A 21929-nucleotide genomic window follows, 5' to 3' on the forward strand; every position below is an offset into this window, starting at 1 on the left:
GCTTGAGGTGGGAGGAGGCCATAGGTGGGAGGAAGGGCAAGTTAGGGAGGTGGGGACAAGCTGGGCTATTTTGGGATGCAGTGGGGGGAGGGGAGATTTTGAAACTCGTGAAGTCCACATTGATACCATTGGGCTGCAGGGTTCCCAAGCGGAAAATGAGGTGCTGTTCCTGCAATCTTTGGGTGGCATCGTTGTGGCACTGCAGGAGACCCAGGATGGACATGTCGTGTGAGGAATGGGAGGGGGAGTTGAAATGCTTTGTGACTGGGAGATGCATATGTTTATTGCGAGCCGAGCGGAGGTGTTCCGTAAAGCAGTCCCCAGTCCTCCGCTTGGTTTCCCCAATGTAGAGGAGGCCACAACGGGAACAGCAGATACAGTATACCACATTAGCAGACGTGCAGGTGAACATCTGCTTGACGTGGAAAGTCTTCTTGGGGCCTGGGATGGGAGTGAGGGGAGAGGTGTAACACTTCCTGCGGTTGCAAGGAAAAGTGTCAGGTGTGGTGGGGTTGGAGGGGAGTGTGGAGCAGACAGGGGAGTCCCAGAGAGAGTGGTCCCTGCGGAAAGCAGATAAGGGTAGGGAGGGAAACATGTCTTTGGTGGTGGGGTTGAATTGCAGATGGCGGAATTGTCGGGAGGATGATGCAATGGATCCGGAGGTTGGTGGGATGGTACATGAGGAGGAGGGGGATTCTGTTTTGGTTGTTATTGCAGGGAGAGGGTGTGAGGGATGAGTTGCGGGAGACACGGTCGAGGGCATTCTCGACCACTGAGGGGGCGACATTGCGATCCTTGAAAAACGGGGACATCTGAGATATTCAGGAGTGGAATGCCTCATCCTGGGAGCAGATGCAGCGGAGGCGAAGGAATTGGGAATAGGGGATGGCCTTTTTGCAGGAAGGTGGGTGGAAGGAGGTGTATTCTAGGTAGCTGTGGGAGTCGGTGGTCTTGAAATGGATATCGGTATCCAGGTGGTTGCCAGAGACGGAGACAGAGAGGTCCAGAAAGGAGAGAGAGGTTTGTCAGAGATGGTCCAGGTGAACTTAAGGTTGTGGTGGAAGGTTTTGGTGAAGTGGATGAACTGTTCAAGCTCCTCGTGGGAGCACAAGGCAACGCCAATACAGTCATCAATGTAACGGAGGCAGAGGTGGGGTTTAGGGCCAATGTAGCTATGGAAGAGGAATGTTTCACACAACCTACAAAGAGGGCAGGCGTAGCTTGGGCCCATGCGGATACCCATGGCCAACCCCTTTGGCTGTAGGAAGTGGGAGGAATTGAAAGAGAAGTTGTTGAGGGTGAGGACAAGTTTGGCTAAGCGGATGAGGGTGTTGGTGGAGGGGGACTGGTCGGGCCTGCGGGACAGCAGAAGGATTTAGGCCATCTGCATGGGGAATGCAGGTGTATAGGGTCTGGACATCCATAGTGAAAATGAGGCATTGGGGACCGGGGAATTGGAAGTTCTGGGGGAGTTGGAGGGCGTTTGTGGTGTCACAGACGTAGTTAGGGAGTTCTTGGACCAAGGGGGAGAAAATGGAGTCGCGATATGTAGAGGTAAGTTCGGTGGGGACAATGTGTTGTCCAGGGCAGTCAGGTTTGTGGATTTTGGGAAGGAGACAAAAATGAGCTGTGCGGGGTTAGGAAACGATGAGGTTGGAGGCTGTGGGTGGGAGGCCATCTGAGGTGATGAGGTTGTGGATGGTTTGAGAGATGATGGTTTGGTGGTCGAGGTTGGGGTCATGATCATGGGGGCGGTACGAGGAGGTGTCGGAGAGTTGGCACCTGGCCTCGGCAATGTGCGCCATAATATAACAGCGCTTCCCTTGTTCACGGGTTTTATGGTGAGGTTGGTATTTGGAGCGGAGGGCTGCGTGCTCTCTGGAGGAGAGGTTGGAGTGGGTGAGGGAGGTGGAGAGGTTGAGGCAATTGATGTCTGGACAGCAGTTGGAGATGAAGAGGTCGAGGGGGCGTAGAAGGCGTTGGAGTGGTGCCTAGCAGGAGGGGGCGCTTTGGAGGCAGGAGATGGGGTAAATCAAAGGAGGGTTAGGCTCACAGTTAAAGAAGTAAGTGTGGATGCAGAGACAGCGGAAAAACTGTTCAGCGTCCAAGGGGGAGCGGTATTCGTTGATGTGTGGGTGGAGGGGAACAAAGGTGAGCCCTTTACTGAGGACTGACCATTTGTCCTCAGTAAGGGGTAGGTCTGGGGTGGGGGGGGTGGATGGTGAAGACTCAGCAGGGCTGGGCGCTGTTGACTCCTCTGGCTGGCTGTAGAGGCGGTGGGCTGAGCGACGTCGGCGTTGGGAGGAGCGGGGTAGGTGGCAGCAGCAGGACCGGTGTCGGCAGGTGCGTCCTCATTGTCTATGGTGTTGGCCTCAGAAATGGAGGCGGTGGCATCAGCAGCGATGTCGGTGGCGTTCGCTGTCCCGGAAGTGGTGTAGCCGGCGGCGGAGGATGTGACATCATCTGTGGGTGCTCTGGCATTGGTCACATGGCCAGTGGCGACGGGCACATTGTGGGGCAGTTCCTGGGTAGGGTGGGAGATCTGGGAGGTGGAGGAAGCCCGTTTTGGGTTGCAGGAACCAGTAAGTTTCGCTGTACTTATGGTTTTTAGTGTCCAACAAAGCTGAGTAGAATTGTGAGTTCAGGTTATGATCCTGCATAGAATAAAAAACAGGAGAGGTCCTTTGCAGGTCTGGAAGAGGGAGGCTCTGAGCTGGGATAGGCTTGATTGTAGTGCCTGGAGGCGCCGGCGCATTGCTGCGAGTGTATGTTTCAGGAGTCGCCGGTAGAAACACTTTTGAAGAATCTCAATGTTCTGGATGTAGACATTGTCACGGTTGGAGCCAAATTGGGAAGGCCTGAATGTGGACTGTAGTACATTGGGGATGATATGGTTCTGTAGGCAGGTACTAAGAAAGGTGATGTGGATGTAGTACCTCGTTAGCTTCAGGACATGGTCGAGCAGTTTCAGGGCCGAAGAGATTACGAGAGAGTTGCAGTGGGTGAGAGAGGCACTCTGAGGTCTTTCTGGAGGGAGGAGGGTAACTTCTTCAGGGTAGGCATCCTTAGAAGAGGCTTCACAGTGGGGTTAAAATTGTTTCAGAGATAGTAGGAACTGCAGATGCTGGAGAATCTGAGATAAGAAGGCATAGAGCTGGATGAACACAGCAGGCCAGGCAGCATCAGAGGAGGAGAAAGGCTGCTATTTCGGGCCTAGACCCTTCTTCAGAAATGGGGGCGGGGAAGGGGGTTCTGAAATAAATAGGGAGAGAGGGAGAGGCGGATAGAGGAGAAGATAGGTGGAGAGGAGACAGGTCAAAGAGGCGGGATGGAGCCAGTGAAGGTGAGTGTAGGTTGGGAGTTAGGGAGGGTATAGGCCATTAACAGCTATTCATCCTCCTATCCAGATCGGTGTTCACTCCTTTGCCCAACTGCTCCTCTCTCTTTGGGCTCTATCTCTACTTATCATTTAGTCCTTACTCCCTCCCCCCAAGACTATCTTCTGCATATAAACCGACAAGTTCCTCACTGCCATCTGTCTGAGGAAGGGTCACTCAACCTGAAACATTAACTTGATTTTTTTTTGAGTCACGGACATGTACAGCACAGAAACAGACCCTCGGTCCAACTCGTCCACATCGACCAAATATCCTGAATTAATCTTGTCCCATTTGCCAGCATTTAGCCCATATCCCTCTGAACCCTTTTTATTCATATACCCACCCAGATGCCTTTTAAATGTTGTAACTGTACCAGCCTCCACCACTTTCTCTGGCAGCTCATTCCACCCTCTGTGTGAAAAAGTTGCCCCCTTAGGTCTCTTTTAAATCTCTCCCCTCTCACCCTAAACCTATGCCTCTGTTTCTGGACTCATTGGGATCTGCTCCTCATCTGTTTTTCCCCAGGCCACTTGCATAATAAAGTCCTCCATCATTATTGTCACAGTGCCTTGCTTACATGCATTTTCAATGTCCTGATTTACTTCCTGCTCCTCATCCTGACTACTACTGGGGGCCCTGTACATAATTCCCATCGGGGCCTTTTCTCCTTGTGGTTCCTCAACTCTACTCACACAGATTCCATGCCATCTGACCCTATATTGCTTCTTGCTATGGATTCAATTTCATTTCTTAATAACAAAGTAAACCCCCATGCTCCAACCCGTGGTTTCTCTCCATGTATGCTGCCAGACCTGCTGAGCTTTTCCAACAACTTCTGTTTTTGTTTCTGATTTACAGCATCCACAGTTCTTTCGGTCTTGTAGTAGAACCACATGATTAGATTTCATGATTCCGGACTTATTCTGCAACAAACAAATTTAATCAGCGTTGTCTAAATGTTATTTAGAAGGCAATTAACAAAATGGACTTGAGAAAGAGGTTGTTTCACATTAACTAACTGTTCCAAAAATATTCATATTATACCACAATCTCAACAGAGATGTTGCCTTTTGGGTTCAGTTCCAAGCTCTCCCAGTTTCTCAGCATGCTCCCTTCTCCTTGTCCTGTCAGGGTAAATCTTCCTGTCTCTTTCGAAAGTCACATCACTCCGTCATCTGTGTACCCTCAAACTGACTTTCAGCAGGATCAATTTCAGCAATTCCTTGGATCGTAACTCTCCTCAAGTCCCTTCTCTTTTTAACAGCACCTCACCTGGCCTGGTTTGATGACCATCACAACTTCCTTTTCTGTGATACTAAGAATTGCCGATGCTGAATTTTCTGAAAAAGGGTCCCGACTCGAAACGTCAGCTTTCCTTATCCTCTAATGCTGTCTGGCCTGCAGTGTCCCTTCAGCTCCACGCTGTGTCATCTATTTTCTTTACTATGCTTTTCACAGCAGAGGCTGCTTCTGTTTTCCTCTCTGAATCTGTGAGTCTGTCCAGAAGACCAGCTGTGGCAAGTAGTGAATTTTAAGGCATAATAATTAAAGGCACTTTATTTATTTATTTTATACTGTAGAATATGGCTTGAGCCTCTTTCCCCATGATAAGCAATCACATGGATCAGTTTTTGGACAGACTTTGTATCCATCCTCTCCTGTTTTACTTTAAATTTGAAGAGATAAAATACTGTCATGCATTCATAACTCTAACCTAAAATAGCACTCCTAAATGAGACCCAGTAATGCAAGATATATAAATCGCTAGGTTTGATCAAACCAAAGCATGTGTTTTTAAATTCTGTTGTCAGCAAGTTAATTTAAGGGCACTCTCCATTTAAAATGTCAGTTATTATGGGCACAATATCTCAGTAAGACAGAATAATCCTGATTTCTGGATGCAGCAGAACATTGAAATAGGCAGTGGAAGTCCTTGCTTGGACTTTAGTTGCGATAGACTATACCTGCAGATTCTCATCTACTTAATTATGGAAAAATATTTACAATATTTTAGTGTTGAAACATACAGTTTCCCTTTGTTGTGCCAGTGACTTCTCATTTTCTGTATCACAAAATCAGACTTACAACCCAATGCTAATGAACCCAGTAATGGCAGAGTCAGTAGCCAGAGGTAACAAAGTAAAATGGTTCGTAACAAGACGTGAAGGAGAATAAGGAGGGTTTTATTTTCTCTCAGTTTAGCGGTTGTTGTGATGTGGAACTGACTGACAGGGTGGAGGAAGCAAATCTAGCAGACCTTGATTACTTTCTTAAATTTGGCTGCATTTAGTGAGCACACACTCTCCCTGGCTCACCGCAATTCAAGACTTGACATAGAAAAATCCTAATGGATTGATTTTGGACATTCTGTGGACACATGGTGACACCTCTTGTGAGCAAAACAATTTACTGAGACTGGGAGTGAAGTGATAACTGGAAACAAGTTGAAGTGAGATGAAGAGTTTTTAAAATCCTAATGCCTTGAATGCAGAGGCACTGGGAAATGACTCAAAGTCATCACCTTAGTCCTTGCTGCTTTTAGAAGAAATTGATGTTTGTAACTTGTAATATATGTACCGTGAGGATAGATCTTGTATCTTCATACTTCTAGATTTTTTTTCAAAATGGAGCACTTTCCATGAGCAGCTGACGGTTGGAGAGTTTTGGAAGAATGATTCTGAAATACGTCCAAATCACAAAGGTTCTGTTCCTTTGCAGTTTGTGCATGGTCAACATTCACATCACATTGTTAGATACTGGACTCATTCTTCATTCACTTTGTGTTGGGGACATCAAAGTATTTCAACTTGTGATCTGGTTATTTGACTGTGCAGCCACAAAAAAAACGCACTTTAAACCTTTCTGTTCTGTTTCCTGGTAGTCTAGGGCCTTCTCCGCCTGCCTTACCCGTCTTAATTTTAATTTTTTTTTAATGCTAGCTTTATGCTTGGTTCCAAGATCTGACTCATGTCAATTCCAGTGGATAGTTGCAAGAGATTTACAAGAATGATACCGGGAATGAGATACAGTTTTGGATACAAAGAAAGATTAGAGAAATTGGGCTTATTCTTCTTGAGCTTATTGAGATGTTCAAAATTATGAAGAATTTTGACAGGGTAGAGAACGCTTTTCTGTTTCCAGTTATTGTCAGTAATTAAGGGCCACAATTTCAAGACTGTCGGCAAGAGAGCTAGGATTGAGATGAGGAGAAACTTCTTTCCTTAGAGAGTTGTTCAGACTTGGAAGGTGCTGTCTGGGAGAGTGGATGAGGCGGATTCCACAGGATGATTCAAAAGAGAGCTGGACGTATGTTTAACAGTGATGAATTTAGAGGGCTATGGAGTTAGAACTGGAGAATGGGTCTAGCTGGGTAGCTCTTTTGGGGGCTGGTGCAGGTATGATAGGTTGAATGTCCTTCCTCTATACTGTAAAAATTTATGGTTCTGCACTGTATTACGTTCTGCAATCAGAATAATATTGAGGATAATGGGCTGCATGGTGGCTCAGTGGCTCACCGCACCATGGACCCGGGTTCGATACAACTGTCGGGTGACTGCCTGTGTGGAGTTTGCCGGTTCCGCTCCATGCCTCTGTGGGTTTCCTCCGGGTGCTCCGGTTTCCTTCCACAGTCCAAAGATGTGCAGGTTAGGTGGGTTGACCATGCTAAACTGCCCATAGTGTGCAGTGCAGGTGCATTAGCCATGGGAAATGCAGGGTTTTAGGGACAGGGAGGGTCTGGGTGGAATGCTGTGAAGAGAGTTAGTATGGACTTGATGGGCTGAATGGCCTGGTTCCACACTGTTGGGATTTTGTAACAGCACTCTCCATTATTTTTGTGTGAACAGTACAACGACTTCTGCGGAGAAGATTCACACTTAAATGTCATTATCACTGAAGTTGCTGTCTGAGTTACAGCGCTACACCATTAGTTCAAAAAAAAGGTGGCATATCCTGCCTACTTCACCATTGATATGTACTGAATGTCATGTAGTTGCCGGTTGATGTAAGCCAAACTTGGCAGAAAGTTAAGGCCTGGAATATAGGGAACATTTGGAATGTGCAGCTTGGGAGAGTGGGTAGAATTTAGGAGCATGATTAGGCCTTTTGGTTTCTCAAGCCAATCCCACCATTCCATAGGATCGTTGGTGATCTGTTCATCATCTCAACTCAACTTGCCCGACTATTCCCCGCAACCCCACCTACCTTATAACACTTGACTCACTTGTCTATCAAAAATTGATCTAACTTTGCCATGAATAGTTCCGTGACCTAACCTCTACTATTTTCAGGAAGGGAATTCCTCATACTAATGACATTCATCTCAGAGACAAAATTTCCCATCTCTGCAGCTTAAAAAGGAGACAGTTTATTCTCCAGTGTTCCCCACAAAAAGAAATATGCTCCCAGTGTCTATCCTATCAAGTCCTCTCGGGATCTTAAGTTTCAATAAGATCACCTCTCATTCTTCTAAACTCCCAGTTTGTTTCTGCTCAACTTGCCCAAACTTTCTTCACAACGGAAGCCCTTTCATCCCGGGAACAGATCAAATGAACCTTCTTTGAGTTGCTGCCAATACCCTTTTACAAGTAAGGAGACCAAAATGACACACAGTAGCTGAACTGTCATCTTACTAAGCCCTGTACAGCTGCAGGAAAGCTTCCCTATTTTTACATTCCATTTCCCTTGCAGTAGACACTAACACCCATTAGCCTTTCTAATTACTTACTGTATCAGCGTTCTAACTGTTGGTAATTCAAGGACCAGAATACCAAGATCTCTGTATACCACTGAATTCTCTAATCTCTGTCAAGTTAAACAGTGTATACTGCTTTTCTCTTCCTGCCTAGGTGGACAAATTCACATTTTTCCACAAGATACAACATAAAAGCAGAAAATAGGAGCAAGAATAGGCCATTTGGCCCATCAGGCCTACTGCACTGTTTCAACAAGGTCGCCTTGCACCTTCTATCTCAAGGACATACTTCCACTCTCTCACCACACCCTTTGATACCTTTAGCCTCTGGAAGGATGTCCGACAGTGACATACCGTGTAACCTATCTTCTTTATGATACTGAGATTCTGATCACTGTCCTAAAGCCAGTTGAAAAACCCTGTTAAGCCAATTTATTCATTAGCTGATCTTACTTGCTCTGCAACAGATGCCTTAGTTTGTTTGAATAGCCTGGCCCGTAAAGCCTTTAAGAGACTTTAGGCTAAAAACAAACATTTTAAGTGAAATGTGAAATTGCAGGCAAGCAATCCTAGGTTTTGTACAAGATTAACCCTTAAAACTTAAAACTCTTGCCTCGCCTCTCACCAATTCACAGTCTTTGCACTTTGCTCCAGACCTGCTGATTATTTGCCTGTTCACTTAATCTATCCTTATCCGTTTGCAGACTCAATGTCGCCTTTTGATCACTTACTTACCCATCCATTTTTGTGTCTTTGGCAAATTTAGCTACTATGTCTTTCAGTCTCTTCATCCAGAGCTTTGATACAGATTGTTAATAGTTGACAACCCAGCATTGATCCCTGTGGCACTTCACTGGTCCAAGCAAGCCAACCTGAAAAAGACGCTTCTATCACCGCACTGTTTCCTATTAGCTAACCAATTCTTTATTAATGCTAATACGTTACAATGTGTCCTTCTCGCAAGCTGTAATGTGCCACCTTATTAAATGCCTTTTAGAAATCTGAGTACACCAGATCTACACATTTCTCTTTTTGCAGCTTGCTTTGTAAGTTCTTCATAAAACTCAAATAAATTAGTTACTCATGATATCTCTTTCACACAGTCAGATTTCCCCAAGAGAACTCTGAGGCTAACTGGCCTGAGGTCTCCTGTTTCCTGTCTTGGTGCTTTCTTAAGTAAAGATGTTACATTTGCCATGTTCCAATCCAGTGAAATTCCTTCCACAATCTAAGCAATTTTGGACAATTATAAACAATGCTTTTTCTTTTCCTGCAGTCCATTCTTATTGTGAAACCTTTAGATCTAACAGTTTTTCCACTGGTAACAGTGATTGTTTTAAGTTGCTCCTTCCTTTCACCGTTTGATTCTGAAGTATCTTTCAGAGGTTTTCTGAGTCTTCTACAGTAAAAAATAAACGCAGAATATCTATTTAATGTCTCTGCAATTTCCTTGTTTTATATTAATTCTGCAGACTCACACTAGATGACCAATGCTCATTTTACTTACTCCCTTTTAACAATGTGATCAACCTCCATGGCAATGAAAATAGTGTTTACATTTGTAGAGACTCATTCCTTCAAAGCAGTTGTTGGAGATTTTAAAAATATCAAATATTACAATTTTAAATATTTGTGTTTATTTTCCTTTGTCCCTTTTCTGTCTTTTGTTCATTGCCCCCTTTCCCTCTTGTTGTATCCAATTTGGCATTGAGTATAACAATGTTAATTTTAACTTCCTTCTAGGCCCATGTCCTGTTTATGTCACAATCTTTCAATCGAATTAGTTGGAGAGATACGTTGTTACGTGACCACTCAGGTTCCAGATGTCCTTACTCTGTCATTATCAGCTTGCACTCTCAGCAAAATTGGTTTGAAGTGAAGATGATAAGGTTATATATAACTAGGAGTTGATGTCATTAACTGCCCTACCACAGCACATTCTGCACTCTCTGGCTCTGCAGACAGAGTTAAAGGAGACAGACAAATTGTTACTGTCAATTGCTAAGACATTCCAAGTAACACTTGCCAACTTAATGACAGCATACTGTGTCTTAGGGCTTCTGACTGTACCATTACTATACTGGAAAGAGCATTGGAGAAGGAAATAGGGGAGGAGTATCTGGGGATTTATGCGCAACCAGCTTTTTATGGACCATTATAATTGGCAAAAATACACCTTTGTTGCATAGCTCTTTAGGGAATGCTCGTGAAGTGAATTTTGGTTTGTACAGTGGAAAGTAGGGCATTGGTTGTACTCTCAGTTCTTTTGTGACGCTGAGGCTTCAGCAATTTAAAGAGATGCTACACTGTGATCCAGGAATTGCATTGATCGTGTTGATCCCTTCAAAGTTCATTTGATGAAATGTAGATATGAAAGTAGGAAACAGAGAAAGATTTGGATTTATGTAACAGCTTTCACAATTTCGAGACATCCCAAGACATTTTACTATTGCATTAAATGCAAACACGAGAGCCAATTTGTGCATGGAAAAATCCCACAACCAGTAACACAGTAATGACAAGATCATTTCTCTTTTGAAAATTTATATATTTCACATCTCACTGGGGTAGTGAGGTGGAAATCAATCCTCCATTTTCTCAGAGTCATGACAAATATTTGATAAAATTACTACAAACCCCAACTATCTTCTGGCTCACTGTTATGCAGAATAAAAGAAAACCGTACCAGATTTCTTCAGGAATAGTTTTTTAAAATCTCTTAATGTAAACAAGAACAGTAGAACAACAGGATTTCTAATTAATATAATTTGACCTCTACTCCTTTTAAAAAATTCATCCACACTGCAAAGCTGAAGTAAGGACACCATTCGCTCAGGTCCACACACCCCGTTAGTAGAATCATAGGATCCCAAAGTATGGAAGCAGGCTATTCAGGCCATCACGCTTACACTAACCCTTCAAAGCGCATCCCAACCAGACCCACCCCATCCCTGTAACCCTACCTTAACCGTGGCTAATCCACCTAACCTGCATGTTTTTGGACTTGAGAGGAAACAAAAAAACACAGAGAGAATGTGCAAACTCCACACAAACAGTCACCTGAGGCTGGAATGAAACCCAGGTCCCTGATGCTGTGAGTCAGCAGGGCTAACCACTGAGCCACCCTTAGGCTGGATCAGACTGCATCTCCAGGCTTATCACTTGCTTTCAGAATTCACACACACTCTGAGCCTAGCTGGATGCACACAGCATCCCAGCCTTGCATTGCCTTGCCTTGACTTGTTGCACTTTGCCTCCTCAGTCAGAGATACCAGACTCATATTATTTCTTCAGTACCCTGATGTTTATCACTGGGACAAAGGCAGGAAGCCTGTCGTGGCAGACAACAGACCTCGGTCTTTTCAAAAGCGATAGCCTTCGCTGGGGGTGGCCCTGGTGTATCAGTCTCTGATATCAATCCAGGAGCCTACTGTCTGGATGCTGTCCACGTGAGAAGTGAGAGGATGAATGTTGGGCAGTCTAGCAGCCCAACTGATGCTGCTTTCTCCCAGCCCCTTGCAATGAGAGAGGGAAAGGTATTAAAGAAGATGAAAGTGGGTGGCACGGGCACTCACCTGACCCTTCAACCTACCTACTCATCCTGTTCCATAGCACTTAACTCCTCAACCACCCGGTACCTTACCCCACTCATCTCTATCCATCTGATCTGGTCTGCTGCCAGGTTCAGAACAGAAATCTCCTTGCCAGGAAATTTCCAGCACTGTACTGATCCAAATACAAATATGACTTTCCCATGTGGGCATCCAGGATTAGAAAATCTGGGCCTTTACATCCACCACCTGAGAACTTGCCCCTAGAATTCCATTGTCTCTAGTTTTATTGGCCTCCTTGATCGGTTGAATGCAGCCTTGATGTTAAGGGCAGTCACATACACCTCCTCTCTGAAGTTCAGCTGTTTTGTTCATGTTTAAGCCAAAGCTGTAACGAGAGTTTAGTGGGCCTGCTGGAAAGCAAACCGAGCATCAGTGAGCAGGTTATTGTGAAGCAAGTGTTGCTTGATAGCACTGTTGATGACCTCTTTTCTCGTTTCAGTAATGATCAAGAGTAGACTGATGGGGCTGTAATTGGCCACGTTGGATTTGTCTTCCTTTTTGTTCAGAGGATATAGCTGGGCAAGTTTCCACATTGCCGGGTAGATGCCAGTGCTGTAGCTGGATAGCTCTACTACTTTGAACAAGATACTGGCTTTGCAGAACAGAGAAATAAGAGACATGTTTTAGATTTAGATTTAGATTTTAGTGTCACATGTGCTGAAAAGCAAGAGTACAGTAAAAAGTGTACAGAATCATCATTCTATGGTGCTAACTTAGTATACATTAGTATGGAGTAAGTTGAGTATTGAGGTGAGAATGAGAAAGAATGAATGCAGTAGTTTCAGAAAAATGCAGTGTAACAAATTAGCTGAAATCATCCATAACACAATTATGTTTTTGTATTGGTATTCTTTAGGTGTAATTAATAATCTTATGACCCACACAATCCGTAATGCTGGACCAAAGCTTCAAGCAAATAATTCAAATGTTTTGCAATGATGCATTACTGGAAAATAGTTAACAGCAGGGTGCATTGCTGCGCAATTCATTTAAAGATCTATCAGAATTTGTGTAGCAAAAGAATATATACAATAACCTGCCAACGATATCAGCTTTCAGACTGCTTGGGAAAGATCTCGCTGCTTGCTTTAGCATTCGAGTTATTAGTCTTCCATAGCCATGTTAGGATGACCAACCTTCCCATCCTAGTAGGGCCATTTATTAATATCTATATCTGTGATAGGTTTACAGGATGTAAGTGATAGCCTTAGAAAGAGCATGTGGCACATTTGGACAGACAACCAATGGATATATATATCCAATCACAAAATGCTAATACAGTCAACAGGTTCAGGTGAAATTATGAAACAAAAGGCCAATTTTGGACATACCCAAGCCTCAGGATTAGACTAATATCCAAATACTGTGGCTGGGGGACACTAAAACTCCCGTGGAAATTCAGTGGGTCTTGCACCATTTGTGGAGAGAGAAGCAGAGTTAATGTCTCGAGTCTGGTGCAACCCCACCATTCCCGCACCACCCCCCACCCCACCCGCCCAGTCTGTTCATTTGAGTTCTGAAGAAATCATATGGTTCTTGAAATGTTAACTTTGTCTCTGTGTCTCCACAGATGTTGCCAGACCTGCTGAGCTTCTCCAGCAATTTTTTTTTAATGTTCATATTTAGATTACTACCCTGCAATCACGTACGAGTAACTCTCATCGCTTGTAATAAGTACTGTTTGAATTTGGCTTGGCTGTTTTATACTGTTGTGCGTGCTGTGACTGTGCTCCACCATAACTACCATTCCATGGTTGTGATCCTATTCAGAACTAATGAGGAACTGGACAGAATGCACAGCATGGAAATGGGATACTCGGACCAACTAAACATTCGAACCACCTCCCATCCTATCTCATCTCCCCGTATCCTTTTTTTTTATATTCCTTTCTCCCACGTGTAATAATCTGACCTATGTAGAGGCATCACAAAATAGGGAAAGAATTGGCCATTTGGCCCATCAAGCCTGCTGTGCCATTCCGTACGATTGTGGCCGATCCTTTACTTAACACCATACTCCCACTGTCTTCCCCCTTGGTGCCTTTAGCATCTAGAAATCCACCTATGAGCGTCTGCATGAATGCATTTATGCTACTCACTTCAGCTGTTCCCAGAGATAGCAAGTTCCATTTATGTTCTCTCTCTGATAAATTCAGCAAGAATTTTTTTTATTACTGACTATCTTTTATTTATGGCTTTTATCTTGAAAATTGCCCGCATTTCCCTTTGTAATATGATGTAACTTTAAAACTGGGTGACTTCTAACATCAGCTTTATTATTTCTATAATTGGCTTGCTGAATTAACAGAAAGCCCTGCATATTCAAGTTATTAGAAGTGAAACATGCAATCAAACCATATCTCAGAGATTTTGTGGCTGTATAAATCAATTTGTTAACTCTACAAAGTCAACAGAAGTTTTCATTTGCTCGCAACACATCTGACCGCCCTTCTTCTCAGACACACAACAATGAAATGTGTAATGCTTTATCTATGTTATAGTTGAAGCCCTTTAATTTTTAAAGAGTTTTCTTCCATGGAAGCCCTTGTGTGGTGGCCACACAGATACTAAATAGGCTTAGAGATGAGTAAAAACTGAAAGAACTGCGGATGCTGTACATCCAGAACAAAAAACAAAAGTTGCTGGAAAAGCTCAGCAGGTCTGGCAGCACCTGTGAAGAAAAAGTCAAAGTTTATGTTTTGGGCCCAGTGACCCTTCCCCAAAACCCGAAATATTAACTCTGATTTTTTTGTCACAGATGCTGCCAGACCTGTTGAGCTTTTCCAGCAACTTATGTTTTTGTGTAAGAGACAAGAGTACTGGAGAGTGGGTGTTTCTCAGACTAGATTAAAGCAAGCAATAAGGTCTTCCATGGGTCAGTGTGAGAACTGGTGCTCTGTTTGTTATTTAAGGCATGTATCAAAAGAACAAAGCCAGGTGAGAGATGAAGAGAAATTTTCTTTCCACACAATGAGTTGTTATAGTCTGGAACACACTTCCTGAAAGGGTGAGTGAAACAGATTTGTTAATAATGTCCCAAAAGAAATTTGGATATCAACTTGAAAAGAAACATTTGCATGCCTCAATCATCAGAGTGGGCTGAGTGGCCTCTTACTTGCAACTGTGAGGTACTATTGATCATCAGCAACAGCACTATATACAACGCCAATCTGTACGCTCATGGTCTGGTAGATCTCATGAATCAAAGTAAGAATACTAAGGACTGGAGTGTCAACCTAATGAGGCTCCTACGCAGGACTGCTTGTATGCCAAACAGCATAAACAGCAAATGAAGAACAGGCTTAAGTGATCCCACAACCAATGGATCAAATCCACCTCTGCAGTCTTTCCACGTCCAGTCGTGGATGGTGCTGGACAGGTAAGCGACAAGCAGGAAGAGGAGTCTCCACGCTTATTCCCATCTTCAGTAATTGGCGGGGGGAGCGGGGACAGTATATCAGTAAGGCTGAAGCATTCGCAACAATCTTCAGACAGAAGTGGATGATCCATCTCAGCCTCCTCCAGCAGTTCCAAGCATCACAGATGCCAGTCTTCAGCCAATTTCTTTCACATCATGTGATATCAAGAAACAGCTGAAGATACTGGATGCTGCAAAAGCAGTGTGCCCTGGACAATCGTACTGGAACTGTATACTCCTGAATTAGCTATACATGAGTTTAGCTGTTCCAGTACAGATATAACACTGACAACCACCGGATAATGTGGAAAAGTGCCAAGATCCATCCTGTCTACAACAACAAATAAAAATCAAAACTGGCTAATTACCAACCTATCTCTCCACTCTCGATCGTCAGTAAAGAAGAGATAATCAACAGTGCCATCAAGCAGCACTTCCTGAGCAATAACCTGCTTGCTAGCACTCAGCTCGAGTTCCATGAGGATTTCTCAGCTCCTGACCTCATTACAGCCTTTGTTCAAATGTGACAAGAGAGCTGAATTCCAGAGGTAAAATCGGAGTGATTGACTTTGACATCAAAGCAGCATTTGATGAAACGGAGCATTAAGCAGCAAAACAGGATTCAGTGTGAATCAGGTGGAATCCTAATGCTGGTTTGAGTCATACTCAGCATAAAGAAAATATTTCGTGGTTCTCAAAGGTCAAATGCCAGTGCCAGGAAAGTGCCTCACTATCTTCATCTACTTCTTCAATACTTTAGGGGTAGTCAGCATGGGTTTGTGCATGGGAAATCGTCTCTCACAAATTCAGTTGAGTTTTCTGAGGATGTAAAGGAAAAGATCGATGAGGGCAGAGCAATGGATGTTGTCTACATGGACTTTAGTTAAGCCTTTGACAAAGTTCCGCATTGTAGACTCGGTTAGATTAAGTGGGATTCAGGGAGGGCTTGACAATTGGATACAAAATTGACCCAACAGTAGGAGACAGAGAACGATAGTGGAGGGTTGTGTTTTTGGAGTGGAGACCTGTTACCAGGAGTGTTCCGCAGGCATCGGTGCTGGGTCCACTGTTGTTTGTCGTTTATATAAACAATTTGAATGTGAATTTAAGAGGCATAGTTAGTAAGTTTGTAGATGACACTAAAATTGGCAGTATAGCCAACAATGAAGAAGGTTATCTAATATTACAACGAGATCTTGATTGATTGGGCCAGTGGGCTGAGGCTTAGTAAATGGAGTTCAACTTGGATAAATGCGAGGTAAAGTGAACAAGGACAGAACTTACACAGTTAATGGCCAGGGCTCTCTTGAACAAAGAGACCCAAGGGGTTCAGGTACATAGTTCTTTGAAAGTTGTGTCGCAGGTAGACGGGGTGGTTAAGCAGGCATTTAGCATCCTTGCCTTCATTGCTCAGACCATTGAATATGGGACTTGAGATGTTATATTGAGGTTGCACAGGATGGATGTTGGTGAGGCCACTTTTGGAGTACTGTGTACAGTTCTGTTCACCCGCCTATAGAAAGGACATTATTAAATTGGAGAGGGTTCAGAAAATAATTTACCAGGATGTTGCTGAAACTGGAGGGTTTGAGTTATAAGGGGAACCCCAATAAGCTGAGACATTTTTCACTGTAGGAGATTGAGGGGTGACTTCAGAGAGGCATATAAAATCATAAAGAGCATAGATGAGTTGAATAAGCGATGTTTTGTTTTCCCTAGGGTGGGGAGTTCAAAACTAGGGGGCATATTTTTAAGGTGAGTGGAGAAAGATTTAAAAGGGACCTAAAGTGTAACTTTTTCATGCAGAAGGCTGTTTGAATGTGGAATAAATTGTCAGAGGAAGTGGTAGATGCAGGTACAGTTACAACAATTAAAAGATATTTGGACAAGTATATAAAGAGCTAAGAATTAGAGAGATATGGGCTTAATTAAGGCAAATGGGACTATTTTAGTTTTGGAAACTTGGTCAATGTGGACTATTGGACCAACTAGAGAGCAGGCCAACTGAGACTGGATACTGTGTAATTTGAAGGGATTCATTTCCAATCTAGCTGTGCAAGACCCCTTGGAGATGAGCGACCATAATATAATAGAATTTTTTTATCAAGATGGAGAGTGAGGTTGTTGATTCGGAGACTGGGGTGTTGATTCTTAATAAAGGAAACTATGAAGATACGAGGCGTGAGTTGGCCTTTACAGATTAGGGAGAGTTACTCAAAGGGATGACAGTGGATAAACAATGGCAAACATTCAAGGAACGCATGAGGAAACTGCACCAACCGTTCATTACTGTCTGTTGCAAAACCAAAATGGGTAAGAGGACCAATCCATGGCTTACAAAGGAAATTAAAGATAATATCCAATCCAAGGAAGAAGCCAACAGATTGGCCAAGAAAAATAATAAATCTGAGGATTGGGAACAGTTTAGAATTCAGCAAAGAATGACCAAGGAATTGATTAAGAAGGAGAAAATACAGTATGAAAGTAAGTTTGCAGGGAACATAAAGACTGACGCTAAGACTTCCTATAGGAACATGAAGAGTAAGAGATTAGTGAAGATAAATGTGGGTTCCCTACAGACAGAAATGGGAGAATGTACAATAGAAAGAAAGAAATGGTTGAGGAACTGAATGCAAACTTTGGCTCTTTCTACACAAAAGAGGACACAAATCAGATACCAGAAATGTTGGAGAATGCAAGATTTAATGACCAGGAAGAATTGAGGGAGATCAACGTTAGTAAAGAAATGGTGCTGGGAAAATTAATGAGATTGAAGGCAGATAAATCCCTCGGGCCTGATAATCTACATCCCAGAGTACGTAAGGAAGTGGCTGTAGAAAAATTGGAATCATTGGTCATCTTCCAGAATCCTGTAGACTGTGGAACAGTCCCTGCAGATTGGAGGGTAGCTAATGTCACTCCAGTATTCAAAAAGGGAGGTAGAGAGAAAATGGGGTATTATAGAGTAATAAGCCTAACATCAGTAGTGGGGAAAATTCTCAAATCTATTATCAAGGACTTTATAACAGAGCATTTAGAAAGCAATGACAGGATCAGACAGAGTCAGCATGGATTTATGAAGGGGAATTCTATGAAGATATAACTAGCAGCGTTGACAAGGGGAGCTAGTCGATGTGGTATATTTGGACTTTCAGAAAGCATTTGACAAAGTCCCGCATAAGAGATTATTGTGCAAGATTAAAGCATGTGGCACTGGGGAAAGTATATTGAATTGGATAGGAAACTAGTTGGCAGAAAAAAAATAGAGTAGGAATTAATGGGTCCTTTCAAATTGGCAGGCAGTAACTAGAGGGGTGCCACAGGGCTTGGTGCTGGGACCCCAGCTATTCACAGTATATGTTAATGATTTGGATGAGGGAACAAAATGTAACATCTCGAAGTTTGCAGATCATTTCAAGTTGGGTGGGAGGGTGAACTGTGACGAAGATGCAGAGATCCTTCAGCATGATCTCGACAGGTTGGATGAGTGGGCAAATCAATGGCAAATACAGTATAATCTGGATAAATGTGAGGTTATTCACTTTGGAAGCAAAAAATAAGAAGGCAGTTTACTACCTGAATGGCTGTAAATTGGGAGAGGGGAGTGTGCAGTGAGACCTGGGTGTCCTTGTGCAGTGCAGCAGGCGGTAAAGAGGGCAAATGGTATGTTGGCCTTCATTGTAAGAAGTTTCGACTGTGGGAGCTGGGATGTGTTGTTGCAGTTGTACAGAGCCTTGCTGAGGCCACACCTACATTCTAACAGGTCCGGACAGTGTAAATGCAGGGACGATGTTTCTGATGGTGGGTGTGTCCAGAACCAGGGGTTGTAATACGAGGATTCAGGATAGACCATTTAGGATGGAGATGAGGAGACATTTCTTCACCCAAAGAGTGGTGAACCTGTGGAATTGCTTTACCACAGGAAGTAGTTGATGCCAAAACATGGAATATATTCAAGAGGTGGCTAGATATAGCACTTGGGGGTGAATGGGATCAAAGGTCACGGGGAGAAAGCAGGATTAGTCTCTTGAGTTGGACGATCGGCAGTGATCATGATGAATGGTGGAGCAGGCTCGAAGGGCCAAATGGTCTCCACTGGCTCCTGTTTTCTATGTTTCAATGTCTGTTTCTGTGTTGTTTGACTGTATGACTCTACCATCCAGCCAGAAGTGGCCACTACTGATCATGATTGGTTACATAGGTTAGCACCAGATATACTGAAAGCTCTCCATGCCCATTTATGGAAAGGCCTGGGCAGGATGTTGCCTCGGGTGGAGGTCTTTAGTATGAAAAGGGACTGAATCAACTTTGAAGCAAAGAAGGTTGGGGTGAGGAGAACCTGATTGAGGTATGTAAGATTATGAGAGGTATGGACAGGGTGGACAGAATGCAACTATTCTTTTTAATTGAAGGGTCAGGAACAAGGGGGCGCACTTTTAATGTGGAAAGAAGGAGGTTTAGAGGGGATTCGAGGAAAAAGGTGTTCACTCTGACTGTGGTGAGGCCCTGGAATGACCTGCTTGGGAGGATAGTTGAGGTGTGTAGCCTCGCACCCTTTAAATAATATTTTGATGAGCACTTGAAATTTCAAAACATTCAAGGCTATGGGCCTAGTGCTGGAAAGTGAGTCAAGTGTAGATTTAGCATTATCTTTGGGGATACAGACCTCTGTACTATATGATACCCCCCACCCACCCCCCAAGTCGCACACCAACCTGATTTGTATCTATATCACCATTCATTCACTATCACTGGGTCAAAATGCTGGAACTATTTTTCTAACAGCACAGTGTGTATATCTACCCCTCCATAGACTGCAGCTCGACACACCTTCTCAAAAACAATTAGGGATGGGCAGTAAGTGCTGGCCCAGGCTGCAACACCCACATACTTTGAATGATGAATTAAAATAATTCATAACTATTTTAGCAGCACTTGGATCCATGTCTATACATGAAATGTGCCTGTGAACAAAACATCAAGTTGTGATGTTTAGCTAAATCTGTCTACATGACAGTGAATTCAGAGTAACAAATAAACCGGTGAGAGATTAAAACTAAACTGTTTCAATTTAATAGAACATTAAATCACTATCTAATTAAATATGCTAAATATGTTAAAGACCAGTTTATAAAGATAAGCTGTATCTGTATTTTGAGTTCAGTACCCATATTAAGGTTTTTATGACTTTACTGAAAGCATCTTGAATGTAGAAGTGTTTCAAGTGGGAGAAAGCATTTGCTGAACCTGGAGATGAACACTATGGATGTCTGTAAAGAGGCAGGCTGTGATGTTTTGCGTACCCGAAGCATCAGCCTGGCATTTATGCAGATGTTGACTCACCAGTTTTTATCTCCAGATTCGGATTTCACGCTTTTAGATGTGCAGTTTTTAGTTTAGCGATGTAATGGTTGTCCCTATTACTAATACGTTGTGCCCTGGTGTCCTCTGCACTTTTTTTTTGTTTAGGTCCCAACTGTTTCGCAGGCTCCACAATAATCCCAGCAGGGAAGGAAGTCAAAGTAGACGACTGCACCATATGCTACTGCTCTCAGAATGGGGACTGGTGGAAGACAGAACGACAAGCTACATGTGTCAAACGCGAATGTGAACGCCTGTGACCTGAAAGATGCAGCAAACTGTTCCGCTGATAACTAACTGCCAGCAAAGCAGCACCTCAGTGTGCTGTATAGCCAAAAAAAAATTACCTAGCTCTATCCATTGCAATAGTCACCAGAAGATTTAGATTCCTGGTGCAAACACTGTTTGGTGAAACACTATTTTTTTACATTGTCGATCATCTCATTCTACCTGTGGGTGCCATTTCTTTTTGAAGATTAAATTGACTTTTAGACTGCTGATTACTGAGGAGTTTTCACTTTGCAATTTTTAGGTCTGTTGCTATCGCTTCTTGTCTCACCTTAAGGATATCTCCCTGTCCTTGACTCTACTGCCCATTTGCACTTACCATTAGAGGTTGTTTGCAGGCAAACTGTGATACATTTAGAAATTCTGGATTTAGTTCAGTGATTTTCTCTACACTTCTGCTGTCTGCTTCATCTTCACTTGATGATCAACGGAGGGAAGCTGTCATTTGAAAAGAATGTTCATTTTATAGTCTTATACACTGATGTTGTGCCTGAAAATGTAAATGAAAATATTCCAATGAAAATAATTTACAATGTGGAATTATAGCGCAACTGTACTTAGTGTGGCAAATAAGCATATATTATAAAATATATTATTTTGTTAAATATAAATTGTGACATTCTGCAGAATTTGTTTTAGTTGTCCTTTTTTATTCCAAATGGCACATCAATGTGGCAGACACAGACTGTTTACTGCTTCGGCTGCTGAGGTTGTAATATTGACTAATTAGTAGGGAGGAACGCAGCCGTACCTGAATTTGACCTAGACACATGATCAGTGACAAGGTGAATATTGTACTCTTTGATGTGCAAGTCTAAGTTGTGTCTCAGTAGCTAGCATTCTCCGTTTTGAGGTGAAAAGTCGTGGGTTCTGTAATAACTCCACAGAGGCCGGTAAACTGTCTCCAAGTCACCTTTTATATACACGTGGAGAGTCCTTGACACTGATCCAGCTCCTTCAGAGCCAACTCTCAGAGTGAATTGGATGTCTGGGAAAAACATCTATAGACTACGTTCAAGGTCTCTTAAGTGCTCAAATTTTGGCCTTTTATATCATTAGCACGTCATCTAGATAAATGGTGACCTGGGGTACACCTTGTAAAATGTTCTCTATTGTCCCCTGAAAAACAGCACAGGCTAATGATACCCCAAATGGCTGCCTCATATATTGGTGCA

The 21929-nt window shown here is 43.2% G+C and overlaps 1 protein-coding gene across 3 annotated transcripts in view; it reads left to right on the forward strand.

Annotated features, from left to right (window-relative positions):
- The window catches only part of vwc2l (von Willebrand factor C domain containing 2 like), a 40031-nt gene extending 18682 nt beyond the window's left edge, over nucleotides 1-21349 (forward strand). For all 3 annotated transcript variants that reach the window (XM_048534738.2, XM_048534737.2, XM_048534736.2), the window contains one exon: nucleotides 20575-21349. In XM_048534738.2, coding sequence (XP_048390695.1) covers nucleotides 20575-20726 — 152 coding nt within the window. In that variant the 3' untranslated portion in view covers nucleotides 20727-21349. The remainder of the gene's footprint in view (nucleotides 1-20574) is intronic.
- The last annotated feature ends 580 nt before the right edge of the window (nucleotides 21350-21929 follow it).

This window comes from Stegostoma tigrinum, chromosome 7, assembly GCF_030684315.1.
Source record: "Stegostoma tigrinum isolate sSteTig4 chromosome 7, sSteTig4.hap1, whole genome shotgun sequence".
In the NCBI taxonomy this organism is placed as follows: domain Eukaryota; kingdom Metazoa; phylum Chordata; class Chondrichthyes; order Orectolobiformes; family Stegostomatidae; genus Stegostoma; species Stegostoma tigrinum.